This window comes from Heterodontus francisci, chromosome 2 (assembly GCF_036365525.1).
Source record: "Heterodontus francisci isolate sHetFra1 chromosome 2, sHetFra1.hap1, whole genome shotgun sequence".
NCBI classification, from domain to species: domain Eukaryota; kingdom Metazoa; phylum Chordata; class Chondrichthyes; order Heterodontiformes; family Heterodontidae; genus Heterodontus; species Heterodontus francisci.
Genome location: NC_090372.1, coordinates 207,709,450 through 207,724,445, shown reverse-complemented (window position 1 = coordinate 207,724,445; position 14,996 = coordinate 207,709,450). Strand labels below are relative to the sequence as shown.

The 14,996-nt window shown below is 44.1% G+C and overlaps 1 protein-coding gene across 1 annotated transcript in view; it reads left to right on the top strand.

Moving 5' to 3' along the window:
- obscnb (obscurin, cytoskeletal calmodulin and titin-interacting RhoGEF b) overlaps window positions 1–14,996 on the top strand; it is an 868,128-nt gene that overhangs the window by 195,633 nt on the left and 657,499 nt on the right. The window contains exons 41-43 of the mRNA XM_068053434.1: window positions 4,167–4,328; window positions 8,410–8,514; window positions 12,692–12,958. Coding sequence (XP_067909535.1) covers window positions 4,167–4,328; window positions 8,410–8,514; window positions 12,692–12,958 — 534 coding nt within the window. The remainder of the gene's footprint in view (window positions 1–4,166; window positions 4,329–8,409; window positions 8,515–12,691; window positions 12,959–14,996) is intronic.

The window sequence follows — 14,996 nt, the reverse complement described above, 5'->3', positions numbered from 1 at the left end:
GATGCGGACGAATGTTATAACACCTGCTGTGGTTCCAGCCGAGCAACCATCGAGCAGGCCATTGGTATGCTGAAGATGCAGTTCCACTGCTTGATAGATCTGGTGGAGCCCCAGAGAGGGTTGCGTGCATTGTTGTGGTCTGCTGCATTCTCCATAACATTGCACTGCAGAGGGGGAGGCCTTGCAAGATGAAGACATGTGGGAGCATAAGACATTCTCTGATGAAGAGGACACAGAGGGCACACAAGGCCAAGCACGCATGGAAGATAAGAGCACAGTGCTGGAGACCAGACAGGGTGATCAGCACACAAGGGAAGCAAGGCAGAGACTTATAATGTCGTGTTTTCACAATCCATGAATTGCAATAAATATGCTTGCTTCAAAACTCACCATCATGCATGTAGTCTCATGTCCTCCACCTCCGTACTATGTCTTTCCAGCATGAATGGCAGCAACAAATTGACTCAGTGCCCTTGTGACATCATTTGTGCAATTAAACATCATGCTCATTGGCATGTTCATGATGTCAGTGGTCACATTGGTAATGGTATAAGGCTCATGATGGGATTGCAAGAGTCACAATCGCTTCATGGTGGAATGTGGTTTTCAAACATTGAAAGCTGATGATTGGCAGTAAAGCACATTTAATTAAAGTGAACATGATATAACTGTCTCACCCATGAATACCCAAGTGTGTCAAGGTGTCTTTTTAATATAATAAAAACAAGAAATTCTGGAAATACTCAGCAGGTCTGGCAGCAGCTGTGGAGAGAGAAGCGGAGTTAACGTTTCAGGTCAGTGACCCTTCATCCTTCCAGACCTGCTGAGTATTCCTAGCAATTCTTGTTTTTATTTCAGATTTCCAGCATCTGCAGTATTTTGCTTTTGTCTTTTTAATATGTTTGCAGATGCTCCTTTGTGGTGTAACCCCTGCACTAGCAGCTAGACAGGAGGCAGGCTGCTGATCAGGACTCCCCTCGGCCTGGGATGACTTCAGTGGGCGTCCTCCGGCTGCCTGAAGGCTTCCTGCACTGGTGCAGGACTGTCCTCAGGCGTCACAGCTGCTGGAGCTGGACTCACTGTCCACACTTGAATCGCTCTGAGGGGAAACCCGAGATGTAGTGTGCATCCTCTCCTCCTCCCTTTCAAGGCTCATTGGAACCTTCCTGCTCGCTGAAGAAGGACTAGGAGTGGGAAGACACTCCAGACTGCTAGTCCTTTCCTCGCCCTGCATTGCTGATTTGAAGTCATAGTCAAGGCGAGGGTTTGCAGGTCATAGGGCATCTGCGGAATGTAGCTCTCCAAGAGGGTCGCCAGCATCTCAATGGATGAAACGATGCGCTCATATGCCTGTGACATGGCAGCAGTCATGGCATGGATGGACTCCTCCATCGTCTGCTTGTGGCTGCACATGGCCTCTGACATCTCTACCAGACGTTGCCTTACCTCTCCCTCAACTCTAGCATGCCCCGTACTGTGAACATCAGACGCACGTCATCAGCCTGGGGCTCAGCATGGGCCAGGACACCCACAGTCCTCCGACTGCAGGAGGCCTTGGCTGTCTCTACTTCAGCCAGCTGCTCGGGTGGATGTGTTGTGTTCTCACCAGCTTGTGACCCTGATTCCAATGCCGATCAGTTACCCACCGAGATGAGAGTATCTGCACTGGTGTATGGTGCAGGAGAGTCATGGGACGTTGCATCCTCTATGTGTTCATCGTCCTCGGAGGCTGTCATTGCTCGATCATTATCTGGATTCATTTGCGAGCGGCGCCCTGCAAGATACAATGTAAACAACAGACATTTAGGTGTTAGGGTACACATGACCCAATGATTTTTGCATATCTCCGTAAAATTTAATTTCAAATCATTCTCTGTTTGGCAATAATCACTTTCTTCTGCTGAGATCCTGAGCTCAACATCAGTTATGACACGTGATCCTTGGCTCCCGGCTAACTCTAGCATCCCCTGTTCGGCCTGAGACAAAGGCCTCAGGCCAGGCATCCCGCCACTGGTCCTGGCCGCCTCCCTGCTATTGTGGGCCCTCTTCTGAAAGGTCAAGGATGCAGCTATTGTCAAGTTCCAAATGTCTCTACATCACGGCAATACTATCAGGAGCCCCTCATCAACACCTGGGGGGGTGTCTTTTTTTTATTCATTTGTGGGATATGGGCATTGCTGGATAGGCCAGAATTTATTACCCATCCCTAATTACCCTTGAACTGAATGGCTTGCTAAGTCATTTCAGAGGCTAGTTAAGAGTCAACCACATTGTTGTGGGTCTGGAGTCACATGTAGGCCAGACTGGTAAGGACAGTCTGAAGGACTGAAGGACATTAGTGAACCAGATGGGATTTTACAACAATTGACAATGGTTTCATAGTCACTATTAGCATTTTAAAAAAATTCCATATTTATTAATTGAATTCAAATTTCACCAGCTGCCATAGTGGATTCGAACCCATGTCCCCTGCGCATTAGCCTGGGCTCTGGATTATTCGTGCATTTATTAGTCCAATGATATTACCACTACGCCACTGCCTCTCCATACTGCCTCTCTCATACTGACTCAGCCTGTCATGTGCTGAGTTAAAAATGAGGGAGACTGATCTCACATATGCAGTCAGTCATCTGCTATCATTCTGCTATGACCTTCCTGTCATTGAAAAGGCAACTTACCTTGGCTAAGCGTAGAAGGTCATTGACCCTCTTCCTACACTGCACCCAGTTATGACGGGTGACTCTAGGCTGCTGACCTTCTCTGCAATCTCTGTCCAAGCTTGCTTGGTCAAGCGGAAGGACCACTTTCCATCGCTGGGGAAAAGGACCTCCCACCTTTCCCTTGCAGCCTAGATAAGAATCAGTAGGGAGGCATCAATGATACCCAGGGGGGCTGCTTGCAGATAAAATAACATTTTGCAGAGCGCAGACTTTTAGCCTCAGGAAGCTGATAATGAATGAACTCAGAGAGTAATGCAGGGCTGGCAGCCTTTTAAAGATGGCACCAGCACCTGCTCCAACATCAGGTGATGCCATGAATGGTGCCGCCAGTGTTGGCGCCACCATGTGATTGGTGGGGGGGAATAGCCACTGTCATTATGCTAAATGGCCCCATGCCGTGTAATCACGGCGGCGCGGTCGCTGACATCACAGGCGGGAGTGCCACATTTTGCGAACCTGCAGCTGCTCCCGGAAGTGAAAAAATAAAATTCAGCTCTTTGCGTGCGACACCCATTTAGATTCATGATTGCCGGAGGCAGAGAGCTGAAATAGGGAGGGTGAGTGTGCAGAAGTGACAAAAGACTGAACTGGAAGTTGGATGCGGCAGAAAGAACATTTGAGGCTTGGGCAGAGGAGAGAGGGAGAGAAAGAGCCCTGAGAATAGCTGGAGAAGGAAAGCAACTGAAAAGAGGGAGCTCTGAGAGCAGCCATAGAGGAGGACAGCTGAGAAAAGTGGGAAAATAAATGCCCTTAGAGCAATCCACAGAGGAAGACAAATTAACAAAGTTAGCTTGAGCAGCTTGGAAAGAATTGTTCACATTCATAGAAGATGTTAACAGAAGTGGTCCTGATGTCATTAGTCAGGCAGAATAGTCCATGCATGCAAGATTTGCAGGAACAAAATTAATTTATCTGTACCTGGAACTAAGGGACCAGAGAGCTCTGAATTATGTTAACTTGTAAAGTGAAGTATAAGAAAGTCTGATGTTTTGTGAAGTACCTTACACTGTAATGGATGCAGAGCTCTAGTGTGCAATGAGGTCCCGCTTGTAATGTTTGAGTTCATAAAGTTATTGCTTTTTATCATTGTGTAGTTTTGACCAGTTAGGTATTTAAAAATAAATAGCTGACAAAGCAGGTACGTGCATCAGCACCACAACTTGCTGAACATGTTGGAGTGTCTTCTCTTACCAGTTAAAGCAAGGTTGCAACAAACAGAAAGAAAGAAGGAATGAACTTGCATTTATATAGCACCTTTCATGCCTTCATGGCGTTTCTTCGTGCTTCGTAGTTAAAAAAAAATTATTTCTGAAGTGCAGTCACTGTTATGTAGTCGAATATATGCATTCAGCAAAAATATAACTGTTTAAAACAGATGTAGTTTTGACTAATATAATATAATATATGTAGTTTTGACTTTTTGATTTCTTTTTTGTTGATTTTTAGCTCGTGACATCAAAGTAATCAGGCCCTTGGAAAACCTTGAAGTGATTGAACAGGAGAGTGCTGCCTTCTTATGTGAAATCTCGCATGATGAAGTTGATTTTCAGTGGTTTAAGAATGGTGTAAAAATCAGGGCTGGAGAAAATGTAAAAATTCGTCAGGAAGGTAACATTTTTTAATTGTAATTCAATTTGATTTCATAAATTATTTTAATAATTTTGTTAGAATTGGGATATGCTATTATCCAAATGCATATTTCCAACAATAAGTACTGTTAGTGGTTTAGGACATTTAGAAGAGAAAAATATTTTCAATAATTTAAGCCAATCATATGTATAGATCTGAGGACCAGAAAAATATGATTTTCATGTCTGAAACAGAAGGTAATTTAACTTTAATGCCCCAGAGGCCAGAAAAAGGATATCAGAATATCATAAACTTTGCAGTATTTTCTGCTATTAGATGCTTGTAATGATACCTCAAAAACTAGTTTGGTGGGGAAATGAGGACCTGAGGGTAGACTCTGTTGGGACAAAATCAGAAATGAAAATGGAAGGCAGGAAATTAATGGATGAGTCTGGAAGACAGAGGAAACAAAGGTTCGAAAGTAAAAGAAAAGAGTTTGGCAGTGCTCAAGGGTATCTATTTCAATTCAAGGAGTATAGCTAATAAAGCAGATGAGCTGAGGGGGCACATATAGACAAGTGGCAGTATGATATCATGGCTATTACAGAAACGGCTTAAGGAGGGACAGGAATGGCAGCTCAACGTTCCTGGTTGCAGGGTTTTCAGATGCAATAGGGAGGGGGATAAGAAATTTTGGTCAAAGAAACTATTACAGCTGTGAGGAGGGATGATATGTTGAAAGGCTCATCAAATGAGGCCATATGGATTGAGCTAAGGAACAAACAAGGGGCAGTCACACTGCTGGGAGTATACTATAGACCCCCAAGCAGTCAGAGGGAGATAGAAGAGCAGATATGTAGGCAAATCCCTGAGAAGTGCAAGAACAATAGGGCAGTAATAGTAGGGGATTTTAATTACCCTAATATTAACTGGGATAGTTTTCGTATGAAAGGAATTGAGGGAGCAGAATTCTTGAGGTGCATTCAGGAGAACTTTTTTGTCCAGCATGTAGCAAGTCCAGTAAGAGAGGGTGCAGTTTTAGACTTCGTTTTAGAAAATGAAGCTGGGCAGGTGGAAGGAGTGGTAGTGGAAGAGCATTTTGGTGGTAGTGATCATAATTCAGTCAGTTTTAACATAATTATGGAAAAGGACGGAGATAGACCAGGAGTTAGATTGGGGCAAGGTCAATTTTACTAAACTGAGGAGTGATTTAGCAAAATTGGACTGGAAACAGCTACTTGGAGGTAAATCAGTGTCAGAACAGTGGGAGGCATTCAAAGGGGCGATTCAAGGGGTTCAGAGGAAACATGTTCCGAAAAAGAAAAAAGGTGAGGCAGCCAAATCTAGAGCCCCGTGGATGTCAAGGACATTGCAGGGTAAGATAAGGCAGAAGAGGAAAGCTTATGTCCAACACCGAGAAGTCAACACTACAGAAAGCCGAGAGGAGTATAGAGAGTGGAGGGGTGAAATCAAAAAGAAATCAGGAAAGCAAAGAGAGGGCATGAAAGAATATTGGCAAGCAAAATCAAGATGACCTCAAAGATGTTTTATCAATACATTAAGAGTAAGAGGATAAGGAGAGAGTAGGGCCCATAAAATACCAAAAAGGTAACCTATGTGTAGGGGCGGAAGATGTTGGCATTGTTCTTAGTCAATACTGTGCGTCTGACTTCACAAAAGAGGGGGCGATGCAGATATTGTAGTTAAGGAAGAGGGGTGTGAAGTATTGGATGTAATAAACATAGGGAGAGAGGAAATATTAATGGGATTAGTGTCCATGAAAGTTGATAAATCACCAGGGCTGGATGAAATGCAAGAGAGGCAATAGCGGAAGGTCTGACCATCATATTCCAGTCCTCACTGGGTACAGGTGTGGTGCCGGCGGATTGGAGAACTGCTAACATCGTACCTCTGTTTAAAAAGGGAGCGAGGGATAGACCAAATAATTGTAGGCCAGACAGTCTAACCTCAGTAGTGGGCAAATTATTGGAATCAATTCTGAGAGGCAGGATAAACTGTCACTTAGAAAGGCACAGGTTAATCAAGAATAGTCAGCATGGATTTGTTAAGGGAAAATCTTGTTTGATCAACTTGATCGAATTTTTTGAAGAAGTAACAAGGAAGATAGATGAGAGTAGTGCAGTTGATGTGATCTACATGGATTCTAGCAAGGCTTTTGACAAGGTCCCACATGGCAGACTGGTTAAGTAAGTAAAATCCCATGGGATCCAGGGAAATGCAGCAAGGTGGATACAAAATTGGTTCAGTGGCATGAAACAAAGTGCAATTATTGACGGGTGTTTTTGCGACTGGAGGGCTGTTTCCAGTGGCATTCCACAGGGCTCAGTACTGGGTCCCCTGCTTTTTGTGGTATATATTAAGAATTTGGATATAAATGTAGGGGGCATGATCAACAAGTTTGCAGATGACACAAAGATTGGCCATGTGGTAGATAGCGAGAGGGATAGCTGTAGGCTGCAGGAAGATGTTGATGTTCTGGTCATATGGGCAGAAAAGTGGCAAATGGAATTCAACCTGGAGAAGTTTGAGGTGATGCATTTGGGGAGGCCAAACAAGACAAAGGAATACATGATTAATGGGAAATTACTGAGTAGTGTAGAGAAAGTGAGGGACCTTGGAGTGAATGTCCACAGATCCCTGAAGATAGCAGGACAGGTCGATAAGGTGGCTAAGAACGCATACGGAATCCTTTCCTTTATTAGCCGAGGTGTAGAATACAAGAGCAGGGAGGTTATGCTGGAATAGTATAACTCATTGGTTAGGCCACAACTTGAGTACTGTGTGCAGTTCTGGTCACCTCATTCCAGAAAGGATGTAATTGCATTAGAGAGGGTACAGAGGAGATTTACGAGGATGTTGCCATGACTGGAAAAACATAGCTATGAGGAAAGATTGGATAGGCTGGGGTTGTTCTCCTTGGAAAAGAGAAGGCTGAGGGATCTGATTGAAATGTACAAATTTTGGGGGGTCCTGGATAGAGTGGATTTGAAGGGCCTATTCACCTTAGCAGAGAGGTCAGTGACTAGGGGGCATAGATTTAAAGTGAATGATAGAAAAATTAGAGGGGAGATGAGGAAAAGGTTTTTTACCCAGAGGGTGGTGGGGGTCTGGAACTCACTGCCTGAAAGGGTAGTTGAGGCAGAAACCCTCAACTCATTCAAAAGGAGTCTGGATATGCACCTCCGTAATCTTCAGGGCTACGGACCAAATGCTGGAATGTGGGATTAGAATAGGTGGATCGTTTTTCGGCTGGCATAGACACGATGGGCCAAGTGGCCTCTTTCTGTGCCTTAAACTTTCTATGATTCTGTGATTCTATTCAAAAATGTTTAAGGGGTTAAACATCTATTTAAAAAAGCTTTCTTATGAAGACTATTACTTGATTGGAAATAGTTATAATTGATGGTTATTTTTATTGCCTTGTGAAGATCTGTGAATGTTTCCATATACTGACTGCAGTCAATGTGTTATTTTTATGTTACTGAAGCAGGCAGGTCATCTCACATTTCTTGGGTTTTGACACCATATTAAGTGTAACTGCAATGCAATGTCAGACTAGGATTTGAAAAGTGCTCAGGTGGTCCATTCGATTGTCACTTTATAAACTTAGGCTAAGCTTAATTTTAATATTTTGATAAAGGGGATATTCGTATCCCTGCTTTCATCGCATTTAAATTTTACTGACCATGAGTTGATATATAATTTAACAAGACCAGATGGAAGTGAATAATGATGGATTATTTGTTCAGTTGTTTCACTTATACTTCTTATGTAATCTGCTGCATGCCATCTCTGTATGCCGTCCTTTGCATCCTTAAATGTGACTAATGCATTTCCTTGCATGATCACTCGATACAGCCACTTTCCTTCGTTGAGGTGACATAACCCATCACATTCTCCAATATGTTTAAGTTGGGATCAATAGCAAATAGGAGATTATCCCAGAGAAAGTATGCTGTCTGTTGGAGCTTAGAACTGAAGGTAGCATATAAAAGATAAACCATAAAGAAAGAAATTAGAGGAAAATCTGATCTAAAAAATAGACTTTACATATTTTTATGTTACTGATATAGAACATAACTGAATGTTTCACACACAGGAAGGACCCATATTCTGCTTTTTAAATCAGTAAAAACTGAAGATGCTGCAGAGATCAAGTTTGTTGCCGAAAACACTACTTCCAGAGCTTTCCTTCGAGTTAAAGGTAAAACTTTCAGGAGACACTTTATAGATTTGGAGAATGGAGGTTCTTATATTTTAGTGTTCTCTTAGTGCTGCCTGCAAGCATGGGATTATCACTGAGAGAGCAGGATTGTGGAACTAACAACAAAAAGAAAAGCAAAAGATATTAAAAGTAACCAGTGTTCTAGAGAATCTTTTATATTGTTTAACTCATGGAATCATGAATGTGTTTCCTTATTTGGAGATATTTTTGATGTACATAGAACAGCTTTAACAAATGTATGACTAATATTGGAAAACAAAGGGCAGAATTTCATCCTGCTCTTGGAGACAGGAATGGAGATGGGGGGGGTGGTGGTGGGGGGAGTGGGGGTAGGGTGGGAGGTGGTGGCAGTGCAAACAAAATGGGAAGGGGTGCAGTTCCCGACATGGTCTCAGTTTCCTGCCATTTTATCTAAATGGTGAGAGATTGCAGAGCTCTGAGATGCAGAGGGATCTGGGTGTCCTAGTGCATGAATCGCAAAAGGTTAGTACGCAGGTACAGCATGTAATTAGGCAAGCTGATAGAATGTTATCGTCTATCGCGAGGGGAATTGAATGCATAAGTAGGGAGGTTAGGCTTCAGCTATACAGCGCATTGGTGAGACCACATCTGGAGTACTATGTACAGTACTGGTCACCTTATTTAAGAAAGGATGCAAATGCATTGGAGGCAGTACAGAGAAGGTTTACTAGACTAACACCTGGAATGGGTGGGCTGTCTTACGAGGAAAGATTGGACAGGTTAGGCTTGTATGCGCTGGAATTTAGAAGAGTAAAAGGCAATTTGATTGAAACATATAAGATCTTGAGGGGTCTTGACAGGGTGGATGTGGAAAGGATGTTTCCTCTTGTGGGAGAATCTCAAACTAGGGGTCACTGTTTAAAAATAAGGGGTCGCCCGTTTAAGACAGAGATGAGGAGAAATTCTTTCTCTCAGAGGGTCGTGAGTCTTTGGAATTCTCTTACTCAAAAGGCAGTGGAAGCAGAGTCTTTGAATATTTTTAAGGCAGAGGTAGATAGATTCTTGATAAGCAAGGGGGTGGAAGGTTATCGGGGGTAGGAAGAAATATGGAGTAATCAGTTCAGCCATGAAATTATTGAATGGCGAAGGAGGCTCGAGGGGTGGAGTGGCTTACTCCTGCTCCCTGCACGGGATGAGAAGGCTGAGGACAGCCTTTCTGACCCAGGCTAATTGTGAACCTTAACTGCCCAATTAATGGCCGCTTAAGAGCCTCTTCCCGCTTCCACTCCAATTTTGTGGAGGACAGAGGGGCTCACCATCGCATGGAGACACTGCCATGTGAGATCTGGCTGCCTTGGCGGGTATGGGGTAGTGGGGGGGGCTCTCCTTTGGACCAATACCCTTGCCAACACCTAACCCCCCCCTCCCCCACCCCCCCCAACCCTGACACTGGTGCTTGTCTGACTGACCCCAGTGACCCTGACCCGATTCACCTCTCCCGGGTTTCAACTTCACCAATACTGCAGCCCTCCCAGTGGCACTGGCAATATTGCTAAGTTGCCGGCCCTCCGATTGATCGGCAGCTCAGAAGGCAGGAGCTCATCCCTTAAAGGGACGACATCCCCGACGACAGGCAGTTAATTGGCTGCCTGGTGTTTGATTGCAACGGGGTCCATTGGAGGGCCGAGGCGAGGTCACCCTTGCCTTCCGACCCGCCACCAGAACCCCTATCACTGGAAGTCAGTTAATGATGGTTCTATCTGTGTTTTTTATATTTAAATTGGGATAATATAGAAACAAAGTGCTGGATTTTGTTTTCCCGCCGCCAGGAGTGGCGGTGGACATAAAAAATATCAGCCGGCATGCACGGGCCGTGCGCCGCCACGCCGCCGCAGTCTTGAGCCTGGCGGCTCACTGGAATATCAGCGACCTTCCCCCTCCCTATTACGTGGCGGGAGCAGCCTCAGTGACACCGTGAACAGCGTTAACTGTCTCTGCGCAGGCATTGGGTGCCATTTTTAAAGGGCTGCCTGCCTTGTGTAGAGAATGCAGAGTTGCCCCTCTTCCCTCCCAACTACACTGAAAATAAATGTTTGCCCCGTTCCCCCCCATTACACTAGAATTGCATAATTGACCCCTTCCCCCCCCCACCATTGCACAAAGTGCAGAGTTCACCCCTGTTCCAATCCCCCAGTGCACTTCAAATGATGAGTTCTCCCCATCCCCACCTCGGTAGTGCCAGCTTTCCCTGGACGGGAAAGTGAAGGCACGTGAGTGCCGCCCGTTGTGCTGTAGATCCGGAACTGCAGGTAAGATCACGGGTAATTCAATTTAATGTATGCAAACAGGTTTTTTGAGTATTTAAAGCGTAGTCCTGCCGCAGAGCTGTGGAAGGCCGGCCACGTCGGGAAGATCGGGCCCAGCAGTCCCGACGTTGGTCTTCATGGCAGGCTCTGATCTTCTGGATCCCCCAGCATGGAGCCCGACGTTGGGAGAACAAATTCCAGCCCAAAGGAGATGAAATTCACCTTTATAGGTAGTGTAAAATGGGCAATAGCAAGTCATAATTCAATGGAAAAGAAAATTGGGTAGAATATAAAATGGGCTGTTGATTCTTTATTTCTTTATCACCCATTTTATGCTCCTTGTGATTTTATGTCCTTTCCTATCCTGAGTGGCGTGAAACAGGGCTGTGTTCTCGCACCCACACTTTTTGGGATTTTCTTCTCCCTGCTGCTTTCACATGCGTTCAAGTCCTCTGAAGAAGGAATTTTCCTCCACACAAGATCAGGGGGCAGGTTGTTCAACCTTGCCCGTCTAAGAGCGAAGTCCAAAGTACGGAAAGTCCTCATCAGGGAACTCCTCTTTGCTGACGATGCTGCTTTAACATCTCACACTGAAGAGTGCCTGCAGAGTCTCATCGACAGGTTTGCGGCTGCCTGCAATGAATTTGGCCTAACCATCAGCCTCAAGAAAACGAACATCATGGGGCAGGACATCAGAAATGCTCCATCCATCAATATTGGCGACCACGCTCTGGAAGTGGTTCAAGAGTTCACCTACCTAGGCTCAACTATCACCAGTAACCTGTCTTTAGATGCAGAAATCAACAAGCGCATGGGAAAGGCTTCCACTGCTATGTCCAGACTGGCCAAGAGAGTGTGGGAAAATGGCGCACTGACACGGAACACAAATGTCCGAGTGTATCAGGCCTGTGTCCTCAGTACCTTGCTCTATGGCAGCGAGGCCTGGACAACATATGTCAGCCAAGAGCGACGTCTCAATTCATTCCATCTTCGGTGCCTCCGGAGAATACTTGGCATCAGGTGGCAGGACCATATCTCCAACACAGAAGTCCTCGAGGCGGCCGACATCCCCAGCTTATACACACTACTGAGTCAGCGGCGCTTGAGATGACTTGGCCATGTGAGCCGCATGGAAGATGGCAGGATCCCCAAAGACACATTGTACAGCGAGCTCGCCACTGGTATCAGACCCACCGGCCGTCCATGTCTCAGCTTTAAAGACGTCTGCAAACGCGACATGAATTCCTGTGAGATTGATCACAAGTCGTGGGAGTCAGTTGCCAGCGTTCGCCAGAGCTGGCGGGCAGCCATAAAGACGGGGCAAAAGTGTGGCGAGTCGAAGAGACTTAGTAGTTGGCAGGAAAAAAGACAGAGGCGCAAGGGGAGAGCCAACTGTGTAACAGCCAAGACAAACAAATTTCTCTGCAGAACCTGTGGAAGAGCCTGTCACTCTAGAATTGGCCTTTATAGCCACTCCAGGCGCTGCTTCACAAACCACTGACCACCTCCAGGTGCTTATCCATTGTCTCTCGAGATAAGGAGGCCAAAGAAGATGTCAAATTTCACCCCAAGTAATCTATTTTATTGAAGAAGCCTTTCAAACTTCCTCTTGTATTTAAATGGGCTCTGGTTTTAATAAAAACTGCATGGTAAACATCGTTATTTACCAAATATTGTCACGTGATGCAGTAGTACTTTTCAAAATATTACCGTATTGTAACACTAATGAAAATGATGGATACTTTTCTTCTTCTCCATCATGTGACTGCCTCTTTAGTGCTGAGATTAACAATATCTGGCTATGACCATTAACATCATACTAATGCTCAGCGCTCCTTTATCATAGTTTTAATATAGATATCAAACGGTTGCTCTTGTATGTGTTTCAGAATTGCCAGTTAAAATTGTGAAACCCTTAAAAGAGAAGATTGGCATAGAGAAACATCGTGTCATTTTCGAATGCAAGGTTTCCAGGCCAAATGCTGCTGTCAAGTGGTTTTGCAAAGGCAAAGTGATTCATCCGAGTAAAAAATATGAGATTGTGAGTGAAGATGTGTACAGGAAGCTCATAATTAATAATGTTGTTTTTGAAGATGAAGGCAGCTACATGTGTGATGCTGTAGATGACAAAACCACAGCAATGTTATATGTAGAAGGTAATGAAATAAATTATTAAAAATAGTAATTTTGAAATATTTTGTCAACACTAAGACTAGAGCTGAAAAATAAGTTTTAAATAACGCAATATGTAAGGTTTTCAAATCGTTAGCAATATGCTAAGATATTGAAACTAGGCCTTTTGATCCCCTTAATAAAAGTGAGTAGTCTGTTCCAATGGTAAGTTAAATAGCACAGTACCTGGATAGGCCACTATTATGCATAAAGTACAGCTAACAATATTGATATCTGACTAATATGATATTTGTATATTTCCGATGGAGAGAGTGGGGAGGCTCTGCTGTTCTGTAATTGGCTGCTAGGAGAAGAATCAGAAAGGCTGGGGTTAACTTGCCTTTCAGGTTTTCTCTCATACTGTGATCTTGCCACACAATTCCTACATCCAAGAGTACCTAAAGATACAAGAGAGCAGCTTGATGGAGTCACTGTATTAAGAATATCCTTCCTGCTATTGGAAAGATGTGTGACTTCTACATTGTGTTTTCTCACAGTGGCATGGGTTATATCAGATAAATTTGCATCTCTCTGTTCCACTCTGTGTGTAGCTTGTAGATTAGAAAGTGTTGCACCATCACCTATCATCCTGATTGTGGTATTTCAAGAAGGGATGGCACAGTGGCGCAGTGGTTAGCACCACAGCCTCACAACTCCAGGGACTCGGGTTCAATTCTGGGTACTGTCTGTGGGGAGTTTGCAAGTTCTCCCTGTGACCGTGTGGGTTTTCGCCGGGTGCTCTGATTTCCTCCCACAGCCAAAGACTTGCAGGTTGATAGGTAAATTGACCATTGTAAATTGCCCCTAGTGTAGGTAGGTGATAGGGAATATGGGATTACTGCAGGGTTAGTATAAATAGGTGGTTGTTGGTTGGCACAGACTCGGTGGGCCGAAGGGCCTGTTTCAGTGCTGTATCTCTAAAAAAAAAAATCTCCAAGAGATATACTTAAAACTTTAGTGTTATTAGATACATTACCAATTTATAATCGAGACTAAATTACAATCAGTTGAACACTAAAAAAAATGTAATTGTATTATATTTAATACTGAACTTGTGTCTGTATATTGGTGCCAAGTCGCATATGAAGTTAGAATTAGAATTAGAACATTACAGCGCAGTGTTTCAGGTATCACTCTTTGTCAGAATTATTACAGATGAACCACTTATAAGAAGGAACAGAGCAAGAAAAAGGGTGGGGGGATTCCCTGGGTTGTGAAGAAACAAGATATATAAGAAGAGGAAAAGAATAACCAGTCAGGCTGGAGAACAGGAGATGGCTAATGACAGTAGTATTAATAACACAGCAAAAGAGTGTATTACGAGAGAAATTAGAGAAATAAAAAACATATATGAGACCAAGAGTATATGTGAATATTTAAACCAAAATTAGTGGTGAAGCATGAAAATCCGGCAGAGCAGAGCCAGAAATCCAATTGAAGAAAAGACAGCTCAGTATCATGGTGCTGACCATTCCACTGGCAGTGTTCTGATAGGGTAACCTCCATCCTAACTACCAATTTGCTCCCTCCTCCGAAACCAGAAGCAATGGTTCCTTCCTACACTCCTATTTTCCACCTAAAGACCTTCTGCAAAGTACACATTCAGCTGCCCCCTCTCAGCAGGTGCTCATGGCAGAAAATCTGTTCTGTAAACCAAGCGATAAAGTTTGTGAGTTATGAATTGTGCTCCCCTCGTACCAAGCTCTGAGTCAAGAGCACTAAATTGGAAAATTTATTTCCATATAGACAGGGTTCAGATTTTTAGTATACTGTGCTGGCACACATACCTTTTCATATAATTTCTGCTAGGGAATCAATTGGAAGGTGGTGGGGGTGGGTGGAGGGTGGTGGGGGGAGGTTGGTGAGTGGGTATTTAGTGGTTAACGGTGGCTGTTAGCAACCCAAGGATTTAATATGGAGCCTGGAGAAGTACTTCTGTTTCTCTAAGATCCACATTAAGGTAGGTAAAGAAGTTGAAACATATTTCTGGTGTCAGCTTCCTAGGATGCCTAAGGAAAAGAT